Source organism: Coenobita brevimanus, chromosome 94, assembly GCF_032717465.1.
Source record: "Coenobita brevimanus isolate Jiangsu-jjx chromosome 94, ASM3271746v2, whole genome shotgun sequence".
NCBI lineage: Eukaryota > Metazoa > Arthropoda > Malacostraca > Decapoda > Coenobitidae > Coenobita > Coenobita brevimanus.
The window spans coordinates 1,919,407-1,944,003 of NC_137047.1; the positions used below are offsets into that span (position 1 = coordinate 1,919,407).

At 45.3% G+C, this 24,597-nt stretch overlaps 1 protein-coding gene across 1 annotated transcript; it reads right to left on the reverse strand.

Moving 5' to 3' along the window:
• Positions 1-9,831: 9,831 nt before the first annotated feature.
• Positions 9,832-22,933, reverse strand: LOC145412842 (uncharacterized). Its single transcript, XM_080282642.1, has 4 exons — positions 22,473-22,933; positions 10,887-11,134; positions 10,544-10,671; positions 9,832-10,014 (listed from the first exon to the last, which is right to left on the reverse strand). The coding sequence occupies exons 1-4, from the start codon at positions 22,543-22,545 to the stop codon at positions 9,867-9,869; spliced, it is 597 nt and encodes a 198-aa protein (XP_080138768.1). The 5' UTR covers positions 22,546-22,933; the 3' UTR covers positions 9,832-9,866.
• Between the last annotated feature and the right edge of the window lie 1,664 nt (positions 22,934-24,597).

Genomic DNA, 24,597 nt, shown 5'->3' on the forward strand with positions numbered 1-24,597 from the left:
TTACTACTCCATGAGGATTTTTTATTTAGCATAGTAAAGATCGGTCGAATTCAAGGGGTTAATGAAGTCTGTATTTTATTTCTCCAGTTCGAAAGTCTCTCCCAGGCTGAATAACATCGTCTGACGGTATCAAGATTGTCTAAAATGGAAATTGCATCATAGAGCTGAAGGATATTAATAGACCTGAAATTAGACGACTCAGACATATTAATAGCTTTGAAAATTGGGTAGGCAAACACACACACACACACACACACACACACACACACACACACACACACGTTCTCGCTTCCCCTTCTTTCAAGACATTTTCTTATCTCACTTCCTCATACTCAGTCCCTCTGTCGCCTGTCTGTCATTATCTAGTTTTCTCTGTCTATCTACCCACCTGCATCTATCTATCAGTCTTCGTACTCTCACACTCACCTCCTTCTACTCTAAACTTAGCACAGGTGATGAGAGTAATGACACACATGTGGCCAGTGCCCGCCTTTCAGTACACCTCACTCCACCTGCGTCATATCCACACTGTTCAAAAGGGAAAAAAATTAAAGCACTGACTTTTTTGACCGCAAAGTGTGGTCTCTGTTTCGGCTTACGTCAGACGGTTTTTAAGGCTTGAAAGACCCATCATAGTAGTAAAGTAAGTACCAAGAATGAAATTAATACGTTCTCGATCTGAAAGGGCAGAAAAGGAAAACCAAATTAATGTCTACCTCACATTGTTATATCGTTTCACGTGTGTTTATCAAGGACGCACCTGGATTATTTTATTATTGCTAACCCGGACGATTGTTCTTCACCTGAGAGAAATCGTGGCAGTTGCCGTGAATGGGGCCAAGCTTCATCATCCAGTAACCTTAACGTGTATTATAGATAAGACTGATAACAAGGGATGATTTATTAAGTGTGGATTAGGATGAAAAAGACCAGGGCAGTCAAAAAGATAAAAATAATTCCTACTGATAAAGATAACACCTGGGGCAATATTCGTTAACCTTTTGGCTGGTAATTCCTCTCACCTTATGAAATTCGTCTGGTGTTATGATGAGAAAAATCGACTGAGTTGTGTATTGTGTGTGTTTATTAGTGACTTTATGACAAGTTTTTAGAGAAGTTTTATTTTTATGATTGCCAAGTTCATGTTTGGTAACTTATGTGATGGATTTTCAATTTAGGCTACCATACCAGCTAGAGAGATAGCCCACACAGATGGATAGGTTATTAAAATAGATAGACAGCCTACCTGGATAGATAGATACTTAAAATAGATAGATACCCTATAGATGGATAGGCTAGGTAGTCTAAAAATGTATTTAGTAACGGTAGGTGTACATTAATTATGAATTGTACTGTAAATGTAGTGTGAGTAGCTATGACTAATACTCCTCACACTTTCACAGACGATGAAGGCTATACGGCTGCTTCTGTTGTTGTTGGCAGTTGTGGGTGAGTAGAAAATCGATACAGTATTCATGAATATAGTTAATTTATTGGTGGCTACTCACGTTTTCACTGTCAGACAAGTTTTATACCCGTACAAATGCTTTCTACACACATAGGCTACACTCTCTTCCTGTATTCTCATCCTCCATCTTTGTTATCTTGTATTGTCTCGGTGCCCGCCTCGCTTTCCTCTCATCCTCAGATCACCCAAATTCATGAGTGGCTCTTCAGTTCCTATGTTTGGAAAAAGTCACTTCACTTCTCTTGGGTTCTTAGCCATATGGGGACGACTGGTATATGAACAAGTTGACTCACTGACACGCTCTGCTTCTCGTTCCTCTAGGTCCTATCTCCATCTCATTCCTGTTCTTGATTCTTTCCCTCTTCTAACCCTTCTCTTCCGTGAACTTTAGCAATCCTCATGAGACCAGCAGGTTAGCAGCAAACTTCGTAGTATTAATCCTTCAATTCTTCCCTGGCACACGTCAACCCACCCCAGTCGTCAACGAGCGACTTTCCTTTCTCGTTTTCCTTTGGGCCATACACTCCTCTCTTGATCATTTAATAAGCCATGACCCTCACCCTCCCTCTTCTATCCGTCACCTTCACTGCTCGTCTACATTCCAGCAACGTCTCTCAGCTTTCCCCTTCCTTCCTTCACTATATCAGCCCCCACTGCTTACTGTTTCCCTGCGCGACTGCTCTCACTGTTTAGGTTTCCAGTATTATATTTCTCACTGCTCTTCACATCTTGCATTTCATTTTTTTTTTTTTCCCTGCTCCCTTCTACCGTAGTACCATATAGTCGTGTTATGGGTCGGTGCAAGTTCATTATTCCTTCCTTCCTGAACACACACACACACACACACACACACCCACACACACACACACACACACACACACTTCCAGTGGTCAGTGTCTCTCGTAAATAACGTACAAAAAGTGAAGATGTTGAATTGCAGTTAATGTAAAAGGACAATTATTATTATCTCTTACTTCTGTTATTGATGTTATAGTTATAGTGGTAATGTGACTTAAGGCTCATCGGGTGTTCTGTATGTCGGTATTTTCGCCCTTATGTCAAAAAATTTTCGGGTGTGCTTTCCCTTTCGTAATTGTGGAGTAGTAGTTGTTGTTATTATTATTATTTTTTTTTTTTTACTGATTGCACTGTTCCTGATTTGCAGTGAAAATTATAACATAGATATTATATGAGGAAAGAACCTGTATTTTTTTTTTACACAGGAAAAATCAAAATGGTTGTGTGTGTGTGTGTGTGTGTGTGTGTGTGTGTGTGTGTGTGTGTGTGTGTGTGTGTGTGTGTGTGTGTGTGTGTGTCTGTTTCACAAAAATATTAAAGTGACAAGTAAATCACTTGGGAAGAGGCACCAAGTCCATTATGCCAACAAGTGTGTGTGTGTGTGTGTGTGTGTGTGTGTGTGTGTGTGTTCTAAGAATGGGCTTAATGACAAGTAAATCACTTAGGAAGAGGCACCAAGTCCATTATGCCAACAAGTGTGTGTGTGTGTGTGTGTGTGTGTGTGTGTGTGTGTGTGTGTGTGTGTGTGTGTGTGTGTGTGTGTGTATGTGTGTGTGTTCTAAGAATGGGCGTAATGATTTGCATTCCTCACTTCCGTACATTGTGCTGTCATGTATTATAGCTGCGTAAAGAGACAGAGGTGTGGCGAAACTGTAGATAGATAGATAAATAGATAGGATACGTTGCATGTCTGTTAATTACTGACATGCACTATAGTCACATAGAGATAATTATAGAGAAGGCAAAGTTGATAGATAAGTACATAGGTAGATGGATGGATAGGTAGGTAGGTAGGTGGATATATGGACAGATCGATAAGTAGGTAGGTAGGTAGGTAGGTGAGTAGATGGATAGATAGATATTAATAACCACACAGACTGCAACTTACAAAATATATTCCCTCCAACTAATACACATGTAATTTCCTTCGTATGAGTGTCATTTGCACATACAGTACACTGGTTTGTATGGTCCGCCCAACGCTGTACTTAAATTTATAAACTGAGAAAAGTGTATGTGTAAAAGGATACTGAGGATACTAGAATTACATTAGTTTACCATTATGTTGAGGAGTGCGTTATACGTTTTCTTTGGTGTGGTTCATGAGGGCTTTATTAAAAAACGAAAGAGGACTAACTCGTGTATTTTTTAAAGATTCTCCCAGCTTATCAGGAACAGGCATTAGATCTTTACTGAGTAGGGACGTGGTTTTTATCGATGCAGCACCTCACTGGGTACGGCATCAGGCAGCATGGAAATAACTAACAGGCAGGGGTTAGCTTATACAGATAGATTGGGGAGAACAGAGGAACACAATATACCCCCATGTGGAAGAGATGTAAAATTGGAAATGTGCAACCGTTTCTCTCCGACGGTAATATCAAGGCACAGGAAAGAGTAATATTAATTTGTGTTGCTTCAGAAGTCATCCTCCTCCTCATCATCATCATCAAACTCTTTCCACTTGAGTGTTGTGTTGTTTGCCCGTCCCATTACTTTCTCTTTTATTGATTTTATCTCACCGCTCTCTCTACATCCCTCTCTCTCATTTCATATTTCAGCTGTCGTAATTGTCCGTCTGTTACCGTTTTTTTTTTCCACGACGTGACTTGCTGTTGTTCCGTGTACATCTTAATTAGTTATCATCATCTGTCTCTAGTTCCTTAACCGAGCATCTCTAATTCCTTTGCCAGATGCTTAGTGTTAACATCCTCTCTCTCTCTCTCTCTCTCTCTCGTAATTTGGCCAACATCTAGTTTTGCTTAGAAGAGATCGCTCGAGGTGAACGTGTTAATCTATCTATAGCCAGACGCCTTAATCCCGTAAGAGGTGCCCACAAACAAATCGCCTCCATATCGTCCTGTCCCCTGCCATTTCGCTGCCCTTCCCCCAACTTACACCCGGCTCTCATATACCTCTCTGCTTCATCCCTCCATATAATCCTCGGTCTCCCCCTCCACTTGTTAATGCGTTCGTTGTTAGCTAATGTCCCTCCCCCCATGTGCGTGTTCGTAGGGCTAGCGTGGGGTGCATGTAAACATGGTACCGCCACGCCGTTCCGGAGCGTGGAGGGGTGCGCCATCAACCGTATGTACCGGCCCCTGTGTGGTACCGACGACTGCAACTACGTCAACGACGACGCCCTCAAGTGTGCCCAGCTGGACGACAGGCGCAGGAGTGTCAAAGGTGAGAGAGAGAGAGAGAGAGAGAGGATGGAGATTGGAGGTTGATGGAGGTGTGTTCTTGTCTGCCTAGGGAATTTTTATTTTATTTATTTACTTGTTTATTAATTTTGAGTTCCTGTCATCCCGTCATTGGCAGTTTAGTTTTTTGAGGGAAAAAAATATCGACGAAAATTATTGTCTCCGCTGAAGTAAATTGTTCATATAGATTTTTTTTTTTTTTTTTCATAGCAGCGTCCTAACTTGCCATAGTAGAACCCACAGCTTCCCCTCTGTGGCTGGGAGCAGGTTTGATCTCTATACAGGTGCTTTATACAGGTGTGTGGCTTAAATCGTTTCAGCCAGGTTAACTCTTTTCACCACTAGAACGTCATTTTCTTTTTTCTTTTTTCTTCTCGGTGATTAAATTTACCGTCAGACGATCCCAGTTACATTAAGAAATACCTGACGTGGTGATTTAAACGCCTTCTCTGTGTAGGTCCCCTCATCTAACACCTTACCTGATCCCTTCTAACATCTTCCGTTTCTAACTTCCTCCCTTCCAACATCTTCCCTTTGTAACTCACTCTGATAACTCCTTCAGTCGTCCACCCCCCCTTCCTTCTAAACCCTTCCCTTTTTAATCCCCTTCCTGTTAATATCTTCAGTCATCGTCCTCCCTTCTAACCCCTTCCTTTCTTGCTCCTATTCTAACTACCTCCCTCCCTTCCTCCTTTGTAACTCCCTCTCTTCTAACCCTGTCTGACCGACTCTCAGCTAACCCCTTTATCCACCCCCTCCCTTCTAACCCCCCAGCTAACCCCACTAACACCCCCACAGAGGAGGACGTCGTGCGCATGGCCTACGCTGGGATGTGCCAGGAGGCGGAGACGGGGGAGGAGACCAACAACGCGTAAGAGAGAGGGAAAGTTTGGCACAACGCTCGCCCTTCTGGACATTTCGATATAACAACATACTTATCTACACGTATCTAGGCTATATACACACTACGTACTTGCCTACACGTATCGTAGGCCACATACATACTTAAGCTACATACTGCAACATAGGCTGTGCGGGATCCATACGTAGGCTACATACTGGGGCATAGGCCACGTACATAGGCCTACGATGGGATGTGTAAGGAATGGAGGGGGTGGAGTGGTCAGCAGTGTGGAAGGCCGGAACGTTTTTCCATATGGCGCTCATCAAGGATATACATACATACGTACATACATACATACATACATACCGGAGGATGTGCAGGGGAACATCTAGGCACACATTCATACATTCATACACGGTACGTACATACATTACATAATCGTGGGATGTACACGTAAAGAAGGTGACAGAGGACAACAGCAGCAGCAACATCAAAAGCAAAAACAGTAACAACAACAACAACGTGGATTTGCAAGAACACAAACTCACCTGTCTGATGAAAGAAAAATAATTAATACAGCTAACCTTCATTTTATACACCTTCAAGGAATATTAATCTACGTAATTTTTGAACACCTCTTTATGTCAAGAAAATATACCTATGTGTGTGTTTGATTTCAAGGCACAAGGTTAGAGATGATGATGATGATGATGATGATGCTGATTAGCCTTGGATTCCGGCGATTTTTTTTTTTTATTCTTGTTGCCTCCAGACGATTTGATTCAGCTTAGGAGGTTGAGAGAGAGCTTGGTGAAGGAATAGTCTAGGCTATTTCTAACCCCTCCTAAGCTCCAGAATCCCTCGTATAAGCTTAGTAAAATCGTCTTGTGGTAGCAAGGATAAGATAAAAAGAAAAAACAAGGCGTAGTCGCACTGAAGGGGTCAAGGTGATATGAGTAGTTATCTTATCTACCTTATCTAGTGCACACCTGTCTACTTCCTGGCTATATCATTAACACCTTCACCCCGAGGACGTATTATTATTACTCTTGTCAGCACGTGGCCATTTTTTCTTTTTTATTTTTTTTGAGTTTGAGGAGGCCTGTCATGTCTAAGAGGTTAGTGGTGATTCTCTGTAGGCCTCTCTCACTATAGATGTGTCCCTTAAATAAATAAATAAATCGTATGGTGGTTGCAAGAATAGTGTAAAAATATACGTTATCATGAAGAAAATATATACATGGTGGTTGACTCATATAGCGGGTGCCAATATACAACTGAATGGCGAGACTAGTGTTAATATCCTGTTGTGTGTGTGTATGTGTGTGTGTGTGTGTGTGTGTGTGTGAGAGAGAGAGAGAGAGAGAGAGAGAGAGAGATTATGTCTTCTCTCAAACCATAACCTTCGTCTACCCTGCCCTCTCTCTATGTACGGTGTATCAGGGTTAGTTAGGTGAGGGGGGTTTCTTAGATCTCTCTCTCTCTCTCTCTCTCTGAGAGTGAGAGAGAGTACCAGCAATACAGTCATTTTCACCTTTCTAGCTTCGTTTCCCTGAGTCATAAATCTGGGTGACAGTAACAGGAACAGCCAGACATAATTACCAGGCTAAACCCTCATCAGTGCACCTAACAACCCTTTGAAATACACACCTTCATTTCCTTATCACCTTCCTCTTGACTGGGAGGGCGTCCTGTATTCAGTTTGGTCTGTCCTGGTAGAGGTCCGCAAGGAGTAGGAGTTAGAATTTTCGAACTGATGTGAGTAGTATTGTCCTTCATTAACCCCCTCACTTCAGGAGCTGTTCCCAAAATTGAGTATCAAGAGTTAAGTACAAGAGGACGTCCGCGTACTGAAGGGGTCAAGATCTTCGAAATTACAGGTACAGTGGTGAGCAAAAATTAGCTGACACTTTTGTACCGATCGTTGCAGAGGAAGGTGTTGTCGCTATTAAGTGCTTTTTATATGTATAGTTTAATCATTTTGACTCGGTCCAATTTTCATCCTTTTGCATATCATTTCACGTGGCAGAAATGGACAATACTATGGCTTTACATCCTTTCTGTAATACTTCTTCGTGACTAGCAACATATGTTGGTGTTAATCGAGTGTTTTAACTCAACATTCAAAGTGGAGCGATGACAATTTTAGGCCAAGGTGGGGTGAACAGAACTTAGCAGTATGAGGAGCACAGGAGGAATAAGAAGTATGGAAGTCTGCACACAATGCTGACAGAGAATTAGAACTTTTTCACATTCCTGTAACAGTGGGTAAAATAAAACTGCTGGTAAAGGGTAAGGCACAGTTTATTTCTAATCAGTTACGGGCAGTTTGACTGGTACCTAATATAAAAAAAAAAAAAAACACACTTAAGAGTATTTTCTTAATTTGTAAGTACAAAAATAGAATTTTCTCCCTCCCCAACAATCAGTAACTGTGGAAGAACCGTGAACCACTCAGCCCACAAGCCCATTCTCATCTCGTGGACTGGGCTGGGCTGGTGATGATCTAGAGAAATAGATCATGGTCTTGAGAAGGTCGGGCTGGAGAGAGATTGGGCTTGGAGCACAGTAAGAGTTCGAAGTGCATGATAGGGCTTGGAGAGTAGGGAGGAAGGGTTGGGCTTGGAGGGGTGTAGAGTACTAGGATGGATAAAGAGGGAGTTTGAAGGGTTGAAGAAGGCTGTTGGTGTTTCAGAGGGCTTGGAGATGGGGGAAGGATTGGGCTGTAGAGGGCTGGGAGGGCTAAAGAGGGCTGTGTATGTTTTAAGAGTAAGAGGAAAGGAGGGGAAGGGTTGGCTACGGGGGTCTGTCAAGGGCTGGAAAGTGCTTTAGGGGTCTTGAGGTTAGGGGCTGGAAGGACTGGGAAATTAAGGGTCACTGAGCTGAGTAGGTTGAGCTGGGAAGGGAACAGGAAGGCCATGGGATGAATAGAGTGGATTTGGATCGCTCGATAGAGAGGATGGGAAAGGAGAGTGAGATGAACTTGGGAAAGGGAGAGTAGAGGATAAGCGTGGCTGTATGTTGTAATAGGAATGTAAGAGAGAGAGAGAGAGAAGGGGGGGAGGGGAGAGGGCTAAATTCAAAACAAGCCTACAGGAGAAAACAAAGTTTGTCTGGGGAGAAGAATAAGAAAAGTTTTGTTTGGGGAGAAGGCTGGTGGGGAGGAAAGGATTGGTAAAGGAGAAAGATGGAAGGGATTGAAGGGGAGGGGAGGAGGGATTGGGGATTGGGTAGTGGGGCAGGTGGGGATATGTAGGGGGGGACTTAACTACCACGCCGAGACCCCAGCGTTTACTACAGGGAGTGAGGACCCTCCAGGGGCTTTCTCACTCTACCTACAATGAGATCAAGCTGTGGGTGGGGTCGTGGGCGTGGGAAGGGGGTAGGTGGGCGTGCGGGTGGGGGCAGGGGGTGGGGGGATGGGGCTATGGGTAGGACGCTCACGCAACACCCACTTTTTCACCTTGAAGAGTCCAAAAATTCCCCATATTTTTTTTTTCTCACTGTCCAAGTTTTGTCATTGTTTTCGCTCACTGTTTTGTCTGTCTTTTCGTCTATTCTTGTGTCGTTATTCCTTTTTTTATTTTTTTTAATTATTATTATTTTTTTTTTTTGTCACTGGCCGAGATCTAGTTTTCCAGCAGCACCCAACCAAGACGACGATTTTTTTTTTTTTTACAGTGCATTAAATAACCAGACGATTTCTTATCCAAAACACGCTCAAAAATAGACGATTTCTGTGATAGCATGCCCAAAAATAGACTCACAGGACACTATATATACGTCTTATAATAGGGGATTTTTCGACAACAAACCTTAAAAGTAGACGATTTCCTTCATCATTACCACGCAGTTATCAATACTAAAATGCCCTATGAGTGATGGCGAGTTTTTTCCTTCGTCCTAAGAACAGACGAGTTATTTTTCGCCACACGAGACGGTTTTTGTAGCGTGCAGTACATGACGACTGTGCACCCTTACGAGAGGACGATTTTTTTCATCCTCAGGACTTTTTTTTTTTTTTCATTCTTCCTACGACGATTCTTTTATTCACCCCAGGACGATTTTTTTCTTCATCCCTCGACGATTTCTTTCAGTCGTCCCTTGGCAGTTTTTTTTTTTTCCTCGGCGATTTCCTTTATCGTCCCTCCAGACAACAGATTTTTCCCCCCCCTCTCACAAAGTGCCGATTCTTGTCTGTGTATTGGCGAACCCAGCTTTAAATCCTACGTGGTTTGTGTTCGTATCTTCACCCGAGGTCCTACTCCACTCGAGATCCTACTCCACTCGAGGTCCTACTCCACTCGAGGTCCTACATCAACCAAGGGCGTGCCTACAGCTCCTCCTTGGGCGGTGTGAGGCGGGCCGGGGTGAGGGTAACCACTGTGGAGGAGGACGTGGCCCTCACCTGGTCGGCCTTGGAGTCTGCTTTCTTGGAGGAGGCCGGGTCGGGGTCCACCAGGGAGATGCTGGACCTCACCCTGAAGACAAGGAAGAAAAAGAAATAAAACGTTTAATTTATCGTGTAAAGGGCAGGCTGTTATTTAGATATGCTCTGATATTATGCTATCTACTACCAGCCGATTTTATTCAGTTTAGGGTTTCCACTGCTTTCTAAACGGCTAATACCTTAATGAAGAGGGAATTACTTTTAATAATCTTGTCTGGAGGTAATGAGAATAAAAGAAAAAAAATCCGTCACGATATTGAAAGGGTGGTAAATATTTAGCAGGAGCCACAACTGCAGGTTAAGTGTTTGAAGTGTTTTTATATCTCACCACTTGTTGACACTTTCTTCTCTGCCACTTCCGTCGCAGATTAACTCCACTCCCACCTGGGTCATTAACTTCCTCAAGGGTCATTGCGACGGAAGTGTTATAGGAAAAAAAGTATAAGATAATCGTGAGATATAAGTAGAAAGCAAGTCAAAATACAGGTGCTTTAATTTACTTATGGCTTCAGGGAAATTCCGAGTCATATACCGTTTATAAAAAGAATCTGAGGACGTACCCCGACATGGACGCGTTGACGGTGAGAGTGTCATAGCATCGGAGGTCAAATGCCAGGTCACCGGGGAAGATGAGGTCATCGTCGTGTTGTACCACTACCGTGTTCACGTAGGCGCCCAACGCTGCGTCCTGAGTGAAGGGAGGAAATAAAGTATATATTAGGTTAGGAGGAAGATGAAGCATAGTCCTGTGATGGGAGATATTAATGTTGTCCTTATCATCGTCGTCGTCGTGGTCCATCAGCATCATCGTCATTATCATCACCACCATTGTTATCATCATCATTATCAACGTCAGCAAAGGAAAAATAAGACAAGGATAGCACAAATAGCCCCAGAACTCACATATTTAGTACCGCAGTCCTTGTATCCAAACTTGAGGGCGAACTGCGTGCCCCCGTCAGCGTCGAGGAAGCAGGGGCCCTTGCGTGTGTGGAAGCTGCCCCTCGTGTACACTACGCCCTCGAAGTGGTCCTCGAGGGTGAGCACGAAGGCCATATGGTCGTCCTCGCAGTCCAGCACCGCCTTTGAGTAGCCCGCGTCTTGCACACCGATGTTTATGTCGTTGCTCAGGTCCTTTTGCCACGAGCCCACTGGAAGGAGAAAGGAAAGCGAATTTTTGAGTATTTGTTTATTCAGGCCATTTACTTATTTATTTATTTATTTATCTGTCCACCCCTCTGTCTCTTTTTCCTTCTTTTTTCTTTCTTTCTCTTGATCTATCCATAAGTTTCTGTCAGTCTGTCTATTTATATCTCAATCTGTTTATCTATATACCTGTCTCTGTCTCTCTGGTTATTTAGTTAGGTAGACAGCGTTTTTTATTCAACTGCTTATGTCAAGGGTCAGATCTTTGCCCATGTCACTGCACAGGTCTTGTCATGAGCCCACTGACATGAGAAGGGAGGAGGATGTTAGTTAATCGCCTGATCGTGGAATGGGAGACGATTAATGCTCATGTCTTGTTGCTCACGCCTTTGGTCATGTCTGGTGTTTGGTCATGGTACTGCTCATGTTATAGGTACTGTTCATGTTATAGCTCAGGTTTTTGTTCATGTCGTTGTTCAGGGCCGCTCATGTCATGCTCACGTGTCTGCTCATGTCGTTAGGTAAGAGAGGTAAGGACTGTGAGGATGTAGAGAGAACAGAATGATGTACAGAGAGCAAGAGAGAGAGGGGGGGGGGTATGTGCACAGGAAGGGCGTGGTAAGGAGGATGCAAGACAATCCGGTGGTGGAGGGGGAAATTAGTAGGAAGAGGAGTGACAAAAGAGAGAAAATATTTAGGCTAAGCACGCGAGAAATTGAGGAAAAGAGAACGGAAAATTACGAACAAACCGAGGAGCAGGAAAAAAAATATGAGAGAGGGATGAAAAAACTGAGTAAAAATTATGAAAAACGAAGAAGTGAGGACAAAACAGCGGGCTATATGAAGAAGACGAAGAGGGCAATGAAAATGGATTAAATATTGTAAAAAAACACAAGAAAATATTTTGAAGAACTCAGTAAATGGGGAAAAAAACAGCAGAATACATTGTGAAAGAAGCAAAAAGAGCAAGAAGAAAATGGATAAAACAGTGTATGGTAATAAAAACAAAGAAATATATTAAACAGCGCCAGAAGTAAAACACACACAAAAAGACTAAGTGGTGAACGAAAGAAACAGGATTAAAAAACACGGCTAAAACAGTGGAGACTAATAAAAACTACGGCGTAACTTGATACACAAATAAAAACAAGATAACTAGAAAAATTATAAAAACACAAGAGGATAAAGGAATGGAAAATGAGCAAATAAATACGAGAAAAAGAGGATTGAACAGCGCAAATATTGAACACACACACACACACACACACACACACACACACACACACACACACACACACACACACACACACACAGGGGAATACAAACAAACAAAACGAGAAACTATTTTAGACTGGCTGACACAAACAAACAAGACAGGAAATGAATAATCTAAGGCTTCCGAAAAGATGTGTGTGTGAGAGAGAGAGAGAGAGAGAGAGAAAGAGAGAGAGAGAGAGAGAGAGCGAACACCACAGGCATGGAAGGAGGTGACCACAGAGAGAGAGAGAGTGAAAGTTTAGGTGAGAGAAAGCGAGTGTCAAGGTCGCTTACGGTCTGATGGTCTGCCTGTGGTCTACCCTTTCTCTCTCTCTCTCTCTTCAATTTTCAACCTCTTCCCAATTCTCTTCGTAATTTTCCCCTTCTTTTCTTATTATATTTAATCTTCGGGAAAATGAAACGCAAAAGACGTCCTCGGTCTGAAGCGGTTAAGGCCGGACCACCTATATAGCAAATGCCTTAACGTCTGTGCGGTCTGTGTAACTCTCTCTCTCTCTCTCTCTCTCTCTCTCTCTCTGTATGGGAGGCCAGGGTCGTGAGAGGGATTTTTAGCGGGCCTTTCCTCTTGCTCTGTTGTTAGAAAGAGAGAGAGAGGGAGAGAGAGAGAGGGGGGGGGGAGGCAGGGAAAACACACTTCAAATTGCTGTCTTCCGGCCCCTAAAAGTGACACATTGTTGCTGTTGCTATCTCCCTCCTATCTCCATATTCCCTCCCTCCCTCCCTCCCTCCCTCCTCACTTTATTCTTCCACCTCCCCTTCTCCCTTCCTCCTGGTGTGTGTTTCTCTCCTTTCCTCCCTTTCCTATATTTATCCCTCTCTGCTGTCTCTCTCCGCACTCCCCTCTTTCCCTCCCTTCATATTCTGTCTGTCCCTCTTTCACTCTCTCCTTCACTTTATTTATTCTCTCGGATTCTATTTCTTCTCATATTCCTAGTATTTTTCTTTCTTTCTCCCTTCTCCTTTGTCTTTCCAGTCGTTCTCTCTCTGCCGCCTCTCCCCTTCTTCACCTGCCTATTATGTATTACAGTATAGTATATTGATAGAGTGATAGATAAATAAGTAGATTGATAGATAGATAGATAGGGTGGTAATAGTAAAAATTATGACAAAAAAATATATATAAGCCACGGCGTAGTTCAGGGACGAATGTGAAAAAAAACGAAAAACCACTGAAGGAAAAGAAAAAAAGACGAGGAAAAAACACAATCGAGGGAAGAAGAAGGGGAGGAGCTGTAAGAGGATAGGAGGGAGGGCAGGTTAAGGTGCGCCAGGGCAGGGCAGGAGGGATGGTGTAGGTAGGCAGGGCAGGGCAGGGCAGGGGTGTAGGGAGTGGGTGTAGTGGGTAGGCAGGTCAATGTCAGGCAGGACAGGGTAGGGCAGGAGGTTAGATGTAGACAGGCAGGGCAGAGCTGGGCAGGAGGGTGAGGGTGTAAGTAGGTAGGGCTAGGCAGGAGGGGGGTGTAAGTAGACAGGGCAGGGCTGGAGGGTGGGGATGTAAGTAGGTAGGCAGAGCAGGGCAAACGTGACTACTGTAACCTTGAAGATCCACCACCCACCCCTTCCCACCCATACAACTTTTTTTTTTTTTTTTTTTTTTTTTTTTATGGACCCTTCTCTGTCTGTCCTTCTGTCTGTCCTCACACCACACACAGTTCATTTTTTACCCACCTGTTACAACCCATCCATATAGCACTGTCGTTCCATCTATCTCTCTCCACCTGTCCAATCCATCCACCCAACCTTTCCCACCTGTAAAGCTCTCTCTGTCCATCCAGTCTTCCCCATCCATCCATCCATCCATCTAACCTTTCCTATCCAACCAGCCCTTTCCAGACGTCCAGACCTTTCTCTATCCCTCTTTTCAACTCATTTTTATGTTATTTCGAGAGAGAGAGAGAGAGAGAGAGGGAGATAATGGGGAAGAACCTTGAGCTGACATAATCGCGGCGGTGGGGAAGAAGAAGGAGAGAGATAGAGAGATAAGAAGGGCACTTAGTGGTAAGGGAAACTAAGGCTCTTGGTTCCACGGCCGTGTCTTGGAGGTCGTAAGAGAAGCAGAACTACCTCATCTTTCCATGTTTAGTTCCATGTACGTTCTTGTATATGTCCCACCATCCTCTCACCCGATGCAGTGCAGCCCTCAGTACCATCTCATTCTTGCCTGTTCAGTTCCGTGTGTGACCCGTTATTATACTCTTGTACGAATATTGACTGGCTATGTTCCACCATCCACTCACCCGATGTCGTGCTATCTCCAAAGGCACCTCATCCTTGCCAGTTCATTTCCGCCTGTGTGACCCGTTATTATTGTCTTGTATGAGTACCGGGTATTGAGTATCGTGTTCCACCATCCACTCACCTGATGTACCGGTAGTGCTACTTTCAGGTAACCACACAGAGTGACAAGCCAAAATATTCCAGGAACTGTTTATTGCATAGTCCCGCTCAGGGACGAGGGACTGATCCCCCTTACCTGAAATGTCTGGATTAAGTAGCTACCTTACGGCCGGCCTTCTGCGCTTGTTATAGAGCTTCTTAGGATTGTGATGGATAGATGCCACGCGGAGTTAAGGAGTATTGCAAAGACATGGAAGAAGGGCAAGGTGTGATAGTCCTGCAATTTAATAGTTTAATATAGACAAGGAAAAGATATAACACAGTCTCCAGGAAGCAAGGACAGCAGGAGGCCATGTTTTGTTGTTGTTATCGCTATTGTTGTTGTCGGCGTTGTTGTTGCTGTTGTTTTTTGTTGTTGTTGTTGTGAGAGGATAGTGAGTGGATAGTGAGGGAGGATTCTGAAACAAGGTGTGTGTCAGTATGATCACCATAACAGCTTCACGTACATCAGCTCCCCCTTTTTGTTCACACCCTTCCTTCTCCCTTTTTTCCCCACACCTCCCTGCCCACATTTCGTCTTCTTTTCCCTGTCTCGCTTCCTTCTGCACACTCCCAACTTCCCCTTCTTCCACTCCTTCCAGTTTGCCTTCCACCTTACGCTTCTTTTATACACACCTCTCCTGTACACTTTTTTGTTTTTTTCACATTGAACTTCCTTAACTTCCACTTCCCCTCATTTCCTCAGTCTACCTCATCTCCATATGTTACCTTCCTTCTCTTCCACATCTCTCTTTCTGTGTGCTCTTTTTTTTTTCTCCACTTCCTCATTTCCTCCTCCCGCCCCCTCCATGTCGTCATGTCCATCCCTCTTCCATTATCATTTTCATCCAAGCGTTTCTCACTTCTTTATCATCATCCCTTCCTCCCCGTTTTCTCTTCTGTCCATTCCCGTCCCCATTCCCGCTTCCCTGCATCTCCTTCCCTCCCTCCTCCCCTCTTTCCCTCCCCCTTCCCCTCCCTCTGTCACATCTCTCATTTCCGTTTTCCTCAATACCTGCCATACTTCCTTCCTCTGCAACAGTCCTTCCACACCACCTCCCCCCCTTCCTGTCTCCACAGCTACTCTTTTCTCTCTCTTCTGCTTCCTCCATTTTTCTTATCTCTTCTACTTCTTCCCCTTCTCCACGTCTCCCTCTGTCCTCCTTTTTTCTTTCTCATTTCTCTTGTTCCCTCCATTTTTTCTTTCTCACTTCTCTTCCTCCCTCCCATCACGTACGTTCATTATATCTCCCCTTCTCTAACTCCTCTTGCTCCCTCGTTCTACCCCTCACCTCACGTCCTTCTTTCTTCCCTTCTCTAACTTCCTCCCCATTCCCTTCCCTTTCTCACCTCCCCAGCCTACATCTTCTACACCTCCCCGCTTCCTCTTCCTCTACACCTCCCCACCTTCCTCCCCAACTTCCCTTCCTTAAGCTCATCTTCTCTAATCTCCCCCCCCCTCCCAACGAAGACGCCCCCTCCTCTCTACCAGACGTCTAGACAACCACAAGTTACCCCTCCCCGATCCCCCTTCCTTCCTCCCTTCCTTCCCCCTCTATAGCGCATCCTCCTCTCTTCCTTCCTCTTCTTCCTCTCCTTCCACTTCCTCCTCGTCTCAACTACGGTACCGCCTCTTCCACACCTCCTCTCTTTTCCACTTCTTCCACATCCCGTCCCTTTCTTTCTTCCCTCACATCTCTTTTCCTCTTCTCTCACACATTTCCTCTCTTCTTCTTCTTCCACACCTCCCCTTTCTTCCTCATCTTCCACACATCCCCTTTCTTCCTCTTTTTCCACACATCTCCTCTCTTCCTCTTCTTTCATACCTCCTCTCTATTCCACTGCTTCCTCACATCCATCCCTTCGCTATTGATCTTCCCCTTCTCCCTCTTTTTTCCCTCCACGCCTCCTTCCTCTTCCTTCACCATTTCCTCCTCCTCCACCTCTCCGCCATAAGTCATTGGTTGTTGGTGCAGATAACCGCAAGACAACCCTCCTCCCTTCCTTCCTTCTTCCTTCCTTCCTTTCCTTTCTTCCTTCCTTTCCTTTCTTCCTTCCTTTCCTTCCTTCCTTCTCCTCCCTGTTCGTCCATTTTTCTACTTTCTTGCTGTTTCACACCTCTCCTCTTTCTTCTATCATCCCCTTCTTCCGCCTCCACTTCCTGTCCCAAGGCACATATCTCCTCCTCCTTCCTCTTCTTCCCTCACCTCTCCTCTTTTTTCTTATCCCCCTCCCGCTTCTCCCAGTCCACACCATCGTTTATTTCACCTCTGATTTCCTCCGTCACTTCCCCTTCTTCCTCATTTCCTCCATTCATCCAAATCTTCTTCCACACACACCCCTCCCTCCTCTTCTTCTCTTCCACCTCTTCCTTTCTCGTCTCTTCCTTCTTCTCCTTCCACATCCCTCCCGTCTCCTTCCGTGCCACATCTCCCAATTTCCTTCTTCCACACCTTTCTTCTTTGTCTCGTCCTCCTCCAGTCTCTTTACTTCTTTACCTCCTGCCTCTTGCTTCTTCCTTCTCTTATTTCGTTCTTTCCTATCTTTCAATTCCCTGTTTTCACACTTCCTACTCCCTCCCCCCCTCCCCTTCATGCATTTCCCCTCCTTTACCAGCTCCCCACTCCCCTCTTTCCCCCTCCTCCCCTTTCTTCCCCTTCCCCCCCCCCAGCATCCTTCATCCTCCCTGGTTTCCCCTTTTCTTCCCCTCCCAAAAGAGATCTTCCCCAGACCGCCTCTTCTCTCTCTCTCTCTCACACACACACACACACACACACACACACACACACACACACACACACACACACACACACACACACACACACACACACACACGAAACAAGACGTCAGTGATAGTCCAAATAACCGCAAGTCAACCGCAAGGAGAGAGAGAGAGAGAGAGAGACCCAAGCTGTTACCCTTGAAAAGTGTGCAGTCGTCTCTTTCATTATTTCACTGTCTCTCGGTGTGTAATTTCTCTCTCTCTTTCTCTCTCTCTCTGTCGATTCGCGTATCTGTCCATCTATCTACCCGTCTACATCTGTCTATCCATCTGTCTATCTCTGTCCATCACACTCTGAGTTTGAAGATACCCAATAGCAATCTTTTTTTATCAGGTCGCGACAGACATCTAATATCAGACCTATTCCATATTCCCAAAACTTAAAGATAATATTTAGTTTCTTTATAATTTCTTCATCTTCTGAGACCGTGAGGTTTTTTAGGCCGTGTGAAATTGCCTGGCGTTGTGGGAAGGAGTTTAGACTGTATTACTCAAGGGCTTCCGACACACACACACACACACACACACACACACACACACACACACACACACACACACACACACACACACACACACACACACCACCCTATGCATGTTCACAAAAGAACCGCCCTGGAGCACCCTTCCCTTTTACGCAACCGACCCTTCCTTACCTTCTTACCCTACCCTACCCTACTCTGCCCCAACCCTGCCCTTACCTACCCTACCCTACCCCACACACCTGATCTCACCTGTCTCCCCAGCCACCAGATACAGCAGGAGACAAAAGTTTTCCCACGGCTTCACTTCTTCACACTTAGGTCATGTCCGTCACTTTCCTCCCTGACGCATATCAAAGAAAATCATCCACAGGGAGAGAGGCATCCCTAGCCACTCCCAACTTCGGAATATTACCCAGCAGAGGAAACGGAGAAGCAAAAGGGGAGGTGAAATATTACTCCTACCTTTTGTCGCGGACCGTACCTGCACCGTACCCCTTTCCCAGGTTAAAAATAGCCGTAGACCGCGACAGGGCGAGGTTCGGACCCTTTTTGCGGGATGGCTGGGTCGTGATGGCATGAAGGGGAGGCGATGCAGGTCTGGAGGAGTATGGTTGACCTCTCCAATCCGTCGACATTTTTATTATTCCAGATTCCAAGCGATTTCATTCAATTTAGGGGAGACTGTTCTAACAGGAGAGGTTTGATATAGCCCTATTTAGATCCTTCACTAACTAGATATCTTCCTAAGCTGATTGAAATGGATGTTCTAGTAGTGAGGGTGTTTAAAAGTAGACTTTGACTGTGAATTAAGTGGTGGGAGGGAGGGGTTGGAGTGAAAGGGTGGGGGGGGGGACGAGTGAATAGGGGAAGGTTTGACTGGCTAATCGTAGAGGTCAAAGAAAACGGGGGTAACGACAAAGCATCCCATTTTCTCCGGATCTTAAAACCATGCTGTTGTTCTTTATTATTTTTAGTGTTCATTGATTTATTTATATTTATTCGTTTATGACTTTATTCATTCATTTATTTTCGTCTTCGTTAAACTTGACATCATTTTCGTTTTTTTTTTTAGGTTAATTAGGTGAAAAAAAGCCTCCTAGCAGTGAAGGGGTTAATGAAGTCTGTATCTAACCCCTCTAGTTGGAAGAGCCTATTGTAAACTGAGTAAAATCGTCTGGAGAAAGGACGAAAAAAGGGATAAAGTTAATGACAGTCGTGGTGGGCGAGGTAAAGGACCTGTGTGTTTATGGTTTTATCTGCATTGACGGAGGGAAAACAGATTGATAGAAAGGTAGATAGATTTACTGATTGAGTGAGAAATGGATGGATGGATAAATGGATACAAATGGATTGATTGATTGGTTGACTGATAGATAGATAGGTAGGTAGGTAGGTAGATAGATAGACAGATGGCATGACATTAGACAGGTAGATGGATGATGTCGCAGAATTGACAGGTAAGTTGATAAATATATGTCTGACGTCACAGTACCCATTACTATATATACAGATAACCAGACTACAGACGAGGAAAAAATATATACCGGTACCATAACGAGAAGAGGGGCAGATAAAATTAGAAAGTAGTTTTTAAAAAAGTGTAAAAGAAAAGAAAAAGAAATAGTTGATGGTTGATGAAGGGCTTTTTTTTTTTTAGGTCACCTTGATTCAGATAAAGGAATGTGACCTCTGACGAATAGATAGATAGACAGGCAGATAGATAGATATATATATAGACAGACAGATAGATAGATGAATGGATGGATGGATAGGCCTAGATAGACAGACAGCTACAGGGTAAGTGTGAAGGAATTGACGATGGGTCAAGATAAAATAGATTGGGCTTTTTATTATTATTATTTGTCACAGTAGATATGGCTTTAGGCTGATAGATAGATAGATACATACATACATAGATAGACAGGAGCAGAGAGACACAGGGGCTCGATAAACAAGTCACTTCTGCGGTTGGGGAAGTTGATTGATTTTTTTTTTTGACGATAATATTGAAGGATATGACGTGGGATGGAGATAGCCCGATAGATTGACCTACAAATAGATAGATAACAAAGGGGGACAAAGAGACTGGCTGGCATTGTCCTGCGGGTGTTGATTTAAGGAGGAACAGGAGGAGGAAGAAGAGAAAGAAGGAGGAGGAGGAGGAGGAGGAGGGGTTCTAGCGGTGACCTGTGACGCTCGAAAGATGCAAATTTTATCCATCCCTGAAATAGTTCATGATATTTCAGGGTATATCATGTCCTAGGTAAAAAAATAAATAAAAATAATTAAGATACATTATATTTTCCATGTTAAAAATTATATTTGTCATGGTACTTGCTCTAGGTGTGCATCAGTAAATTTTTAATCCATACCTACCTTCTTAAAAAATATATTTTTTTCTTTTCTTTTTGTTTTTAGTGTATAATTAAATGTGCCTTAATATTAAAAAATATGTATATCTTATCTACAAATTAATTTCATGTTATTATTGATCTCTGTAATCTTGTAAGACATTCCATCATTACCGGTATCTTAAATATTATCTATAATTGTAACTGTCTCTGCCATGTCCCTCAGTCACCGAGAGATTTTACCTGCACGTACAGGTAGTAGAAATCGATTAGTGGTCCCCGTGCGATCGATAGGTAGAAAATATAAGCCATCTTCTTCACATATGAAATTCTGCTTCGTTTACTCATACTGGATATTAGAATTGTAAACGTATTTCGTTATTTTAATTTTACCTGTTGATCTTCTATGTCATCTACCTGCTTTCCTGTCTGCCTGTTTATCTGCTTTCCTGTCTGCCTGTTCATCTGCTTTTCTGTCTGCCTGTTTATCTGTTTTTCTGTCTGCCTGTTTATCTGCTTTTCTGTCTGCCTGTTTATCTGTTTTTCTGTCTGCCTGTTTATCTGTTTTTCTGTCTGCCTGTTTATCTGCTTTTCTGTCTGCCTGTGTCTGCTTTCTGTCTGCGTGTTTATCTACTTATCAACCTACCTGTCTGTTTACTGTACAATGCTGCATCCCGTCTTTTGTCGTGGGAGTTCGTAGTAAACATAGATAAGAGAGAGAGAGAGAGAGAGAGAGAGAGTCTAACCCAGCTCACAATACACGCCTCAGTTGACGGTCCACCACAGCAAGACAAAGACCCCTGCCAGACTTCACTCCGACGGATGGGTTGTTGGGTAGAGGAAGAGGGGGGGGGGGACCTTCCTGCTTGTCCTTGCGTTACCCGTATAGTGTAGTCATGTTCTTTAACCAAACAGCGTACGGTTCTGTAGTGCGTTTTTATTAACCTGCCCAAATATCCCTAATCTCTTTTTAGCTCAGGTGGTGGCCAGGTGTAGTCAGATGGGAGGGTCGATTGGGCTGTTCACTGATTTTAATTTCTTTCGATTTGTAGGTAATTTCACGGAGCTCTGAGGCAGGGTAAGACGGTACTGCGACTCTACATCATTTCCAAAGCACTTCTTCGTGGCTAGCAACAGATTTAAGTGTTGCTCTCTCGTTACAGCTCGGCATTCAAGACGGGGAGATGACAGTTTTACGTCCATTGAAAGTGAACAGAGCATAGTAACCAAGGAGACTCATTCCAGCCCCATACTTAAAGCTCATCGAATTAGCCCAGTTCCGTCAGAGAATAAATAAATGAACAGAACTACACTTACACCCATCGACAAGTAACTGCATTTATCCTCTCTTCTTATCATTCTTATCTTCATGGTTCACAAAGCATCCTAACAACCACACCGAGGGATAAAAACCACTCCTCATTATCTCCACTCAGACGTATCGGTTGTTAGCCTTCCGGGGTCCCTCACAACACCTGCAAGTAATTAGGGATCCTACCTTGTAACTCAAAGGGGTCTCCTAGATTTTTCCACCCAGATGCACGGGTTGTTAGCTTCCCGAAGGTGACTTATAGCATCTGGTGATAAACATAATGTACTACCTAACCCAAAAGAAAGAAAGGGCCCATCATCATCATCATCATCATCATTTTTACCCTTTTGCTCACGTTAAGTTAGAGTGAAAAAATGTACTTCCCACCTGAACTGTCTCCACTCAGACGTATGGGTTGTTAGCTTTCCGGAGGTGGCTCAGAATACCATAGCTCGTTTACTCTTACCTGACGAAGGTTATTGGGCAGGTGTAGTAATTTTGGAAGACCGATTTGACTTGTAACCAAGGAGACCCATTTCTGCGTCATGGAATTTCTTGCAACGTATTATTTCTTCACGGCTTAGTACCGGTATTACTCTAACTTCACGAAGGGTTGTTAGCTAGGCGTAGTTGTGAGGATCTGTTTGACTAGTAACCAAGGAGACTGATTTCGAACGTCATTGACTTTCATGCAGTTACAACATAGTATTCAGATTGTGGTCCAGTTCCGTCAGATGAACACAGGGACAAAGGGGGACTTACCTGAGGGGCCAGCGAGGGCGAGAGCAGCGACCAGCACCGTCTTGATCCGCCAGGCGTCCACTTCGCCGCGCATCCTGAAGGGCAACTGAAGGTCCCAGGCGGCGCAGGGGAGGCGAGAGGGGCTGCAGCGGCCAATGGGGGAGCTGTTGCCGACTTGGAGAGGGCTGGAGAGGAGTGTGGAGGGCTGGGAGTGTTGTGAAAGGGGTTGGTGGAGAGGGATGGTGGAGGCAACTGAAGAATCGGGGTAGAATGGAGAAAACTGCCGAGCCTACTGGGGAAGTTGATGCCGACTTGGGAAATGATGGAGAGGGCTGGTGAGGGCCGGTGGAGATGATGTTGAGGCGGTGAAGAATGCTGGTGGAGAAGGAGGGAGAGAGCAGCTGAAGGTCCGGCAGAGAGAGGCGACGTTAAACAGATATAACTGTTTTTGCCACCTTGCATACGACGTGAGGGCTGGAGAGGGCCGGCGGTTGCGAAGGGGAGGGCTGGTAGTGGTGGAGAGGGCTGGTGGTGGTGAAGGAGAGAGTTGGTGGAGAGGCGTAGGGCAGGTATTGCAGCTATTGCCAACTCGTACCCGGCGCGAGGGCAAGTGAGGGAGTGGAGAGGGAGAGGGAGATGGATGGAGAGGGCGAGGGAGACGGGTGGAGAGGGTGAGGGAGACGGGTGGAGAGGATGAGGGAGATGGGTGGAGAGAGCAAAGGAGAATGTGAGGGAGATGGGTGGAGAGAATGAGGGAGAGGTGTAAGAGACTGGAGAAGATTGGAGATAAGCTAGGGCAAGTGAAGGGTGATGAGGGCTGGAGAGGGCAGGTTAGGGCAAGTAGATGGTGGAGATGGGCGAGGGAGATTGGTGGAGAGGTGGAGTGTAGAGCAGAGTCCAGGGGATGTGGTGTTGTGTGTAGTGTGGTGTTGAGTGTGATGGTGGTGGGTGGAGGGGGAAGGTGGTGATGTTGATAGTGATGATAATGATGATGATTAGTACCGGGGGGCTGTGTGGTGTGTGTTAGGTGCCCTCCAGCAGGATGGTGATGACTATAGTGGTGCCTGTTGCGTCTAAGTTCTGCATGGCTGCGGCGTGCGTGCGGCGGCGGTGGCTGTGTGCTGCCGAGTGAGTGAGTGCGCGCGGAAACTTGCGACTTTGGCGGACCCTCCTTCCCACCTTCCTGCGCGTGCGGCGGCGGCAGGGAGACTGGCGGTGGGGGAGAGACGCGAGCCGTTTTCTCTGCCGCGGTCGGGTGGGCACAGTGGCGGCGGCGGCGGCGGTGGCGGCGGCGGCGGCGGTGGCGGCGACTAGTGAGAGTGGCAAGGCGGTCAGGACAGGAAGCACCTGCAGCTTGGCTTGTGCAACTCTCCCCGCCACACCACACCACACCACTCAGCACTTATGCCTCATCACACCACACTACCTCTCGCAACACCACACTGCACAACGCCACATCACACTACACTACTTCAGATACCGCCACACCACACTGCACTACGCTATACTACACCTCACCACACCACACCACAACGTACCACTACACTATACCTCAGCCACACCACATCACACCATAACATAAACATCCAACCCAGCCACACCACAGCATACCATAACACACACTCTACCCACCCCTACCATACCAAACAACCCCAACACAGTGCACATTTCCGGCCGTAGCGTATCGTGATGGGTGGTGTGGTTGGGTGGGGGGTGGGGGTGACTGCAGCCCCTGCCGGAGGTCACCTGCCCCGTCGGACACTGCCACCCCTCGCCCCCCACCATCCTCACCTCTCAGCCCTAGTTACCCTTTTACATCCCAGCACCCCTTGCACCCTCACCCTTCTCACCATCTCGTCCCCTAACCCCTTGCCTTTCCCACTTCTTCCCCCTCTCACTCCTGACAGCCCTTCACTCCCCCTCACCCCCTGACTCCTTTTCATCTCCCTCCCCCCTCAGTGCTGGCCAGGTGCCAACACAACGTTACCTGGCTCGGTCACACGCCTGGCCCGCTACCTGCCCTGCCCTGCCCTGCCATTCCATGCCATGCCCTGCCATCTTCTGGCCCTAGGCCTTCCTTGGCCTGGCCTACCATGTCCTGCATTGTCCTGCTGTGCCCTGCCCTCGCCTGCCCTTCCTTTCCAAG

Bases quoted from the DNA above. Each gene is read 5' to 3' on its own strand.
- LOC145412842 (XM_080282642.1), bottom strand. From the start codon at position 22,545: ATGCGCGGCGAAGTGGACGCCTGGCGGATCAAGACGGTGCTGGTCGCT. The intron at 11,135-22,472 runs GTAAGTCCCCCT...TTCTCCTTCCAG, and splicing joins CGCCCTCGCTGGCCCCTCAG to TGGGCTCGTGGCAAAAGGAC. The intron at 10,015-10,543 runs GTACGTCCTCAG...CCTTGTCTTCAG, and splicing joins GTCAACGCGTCCATGTCGGG to GGTGAGGTCCAGCATCTCCC.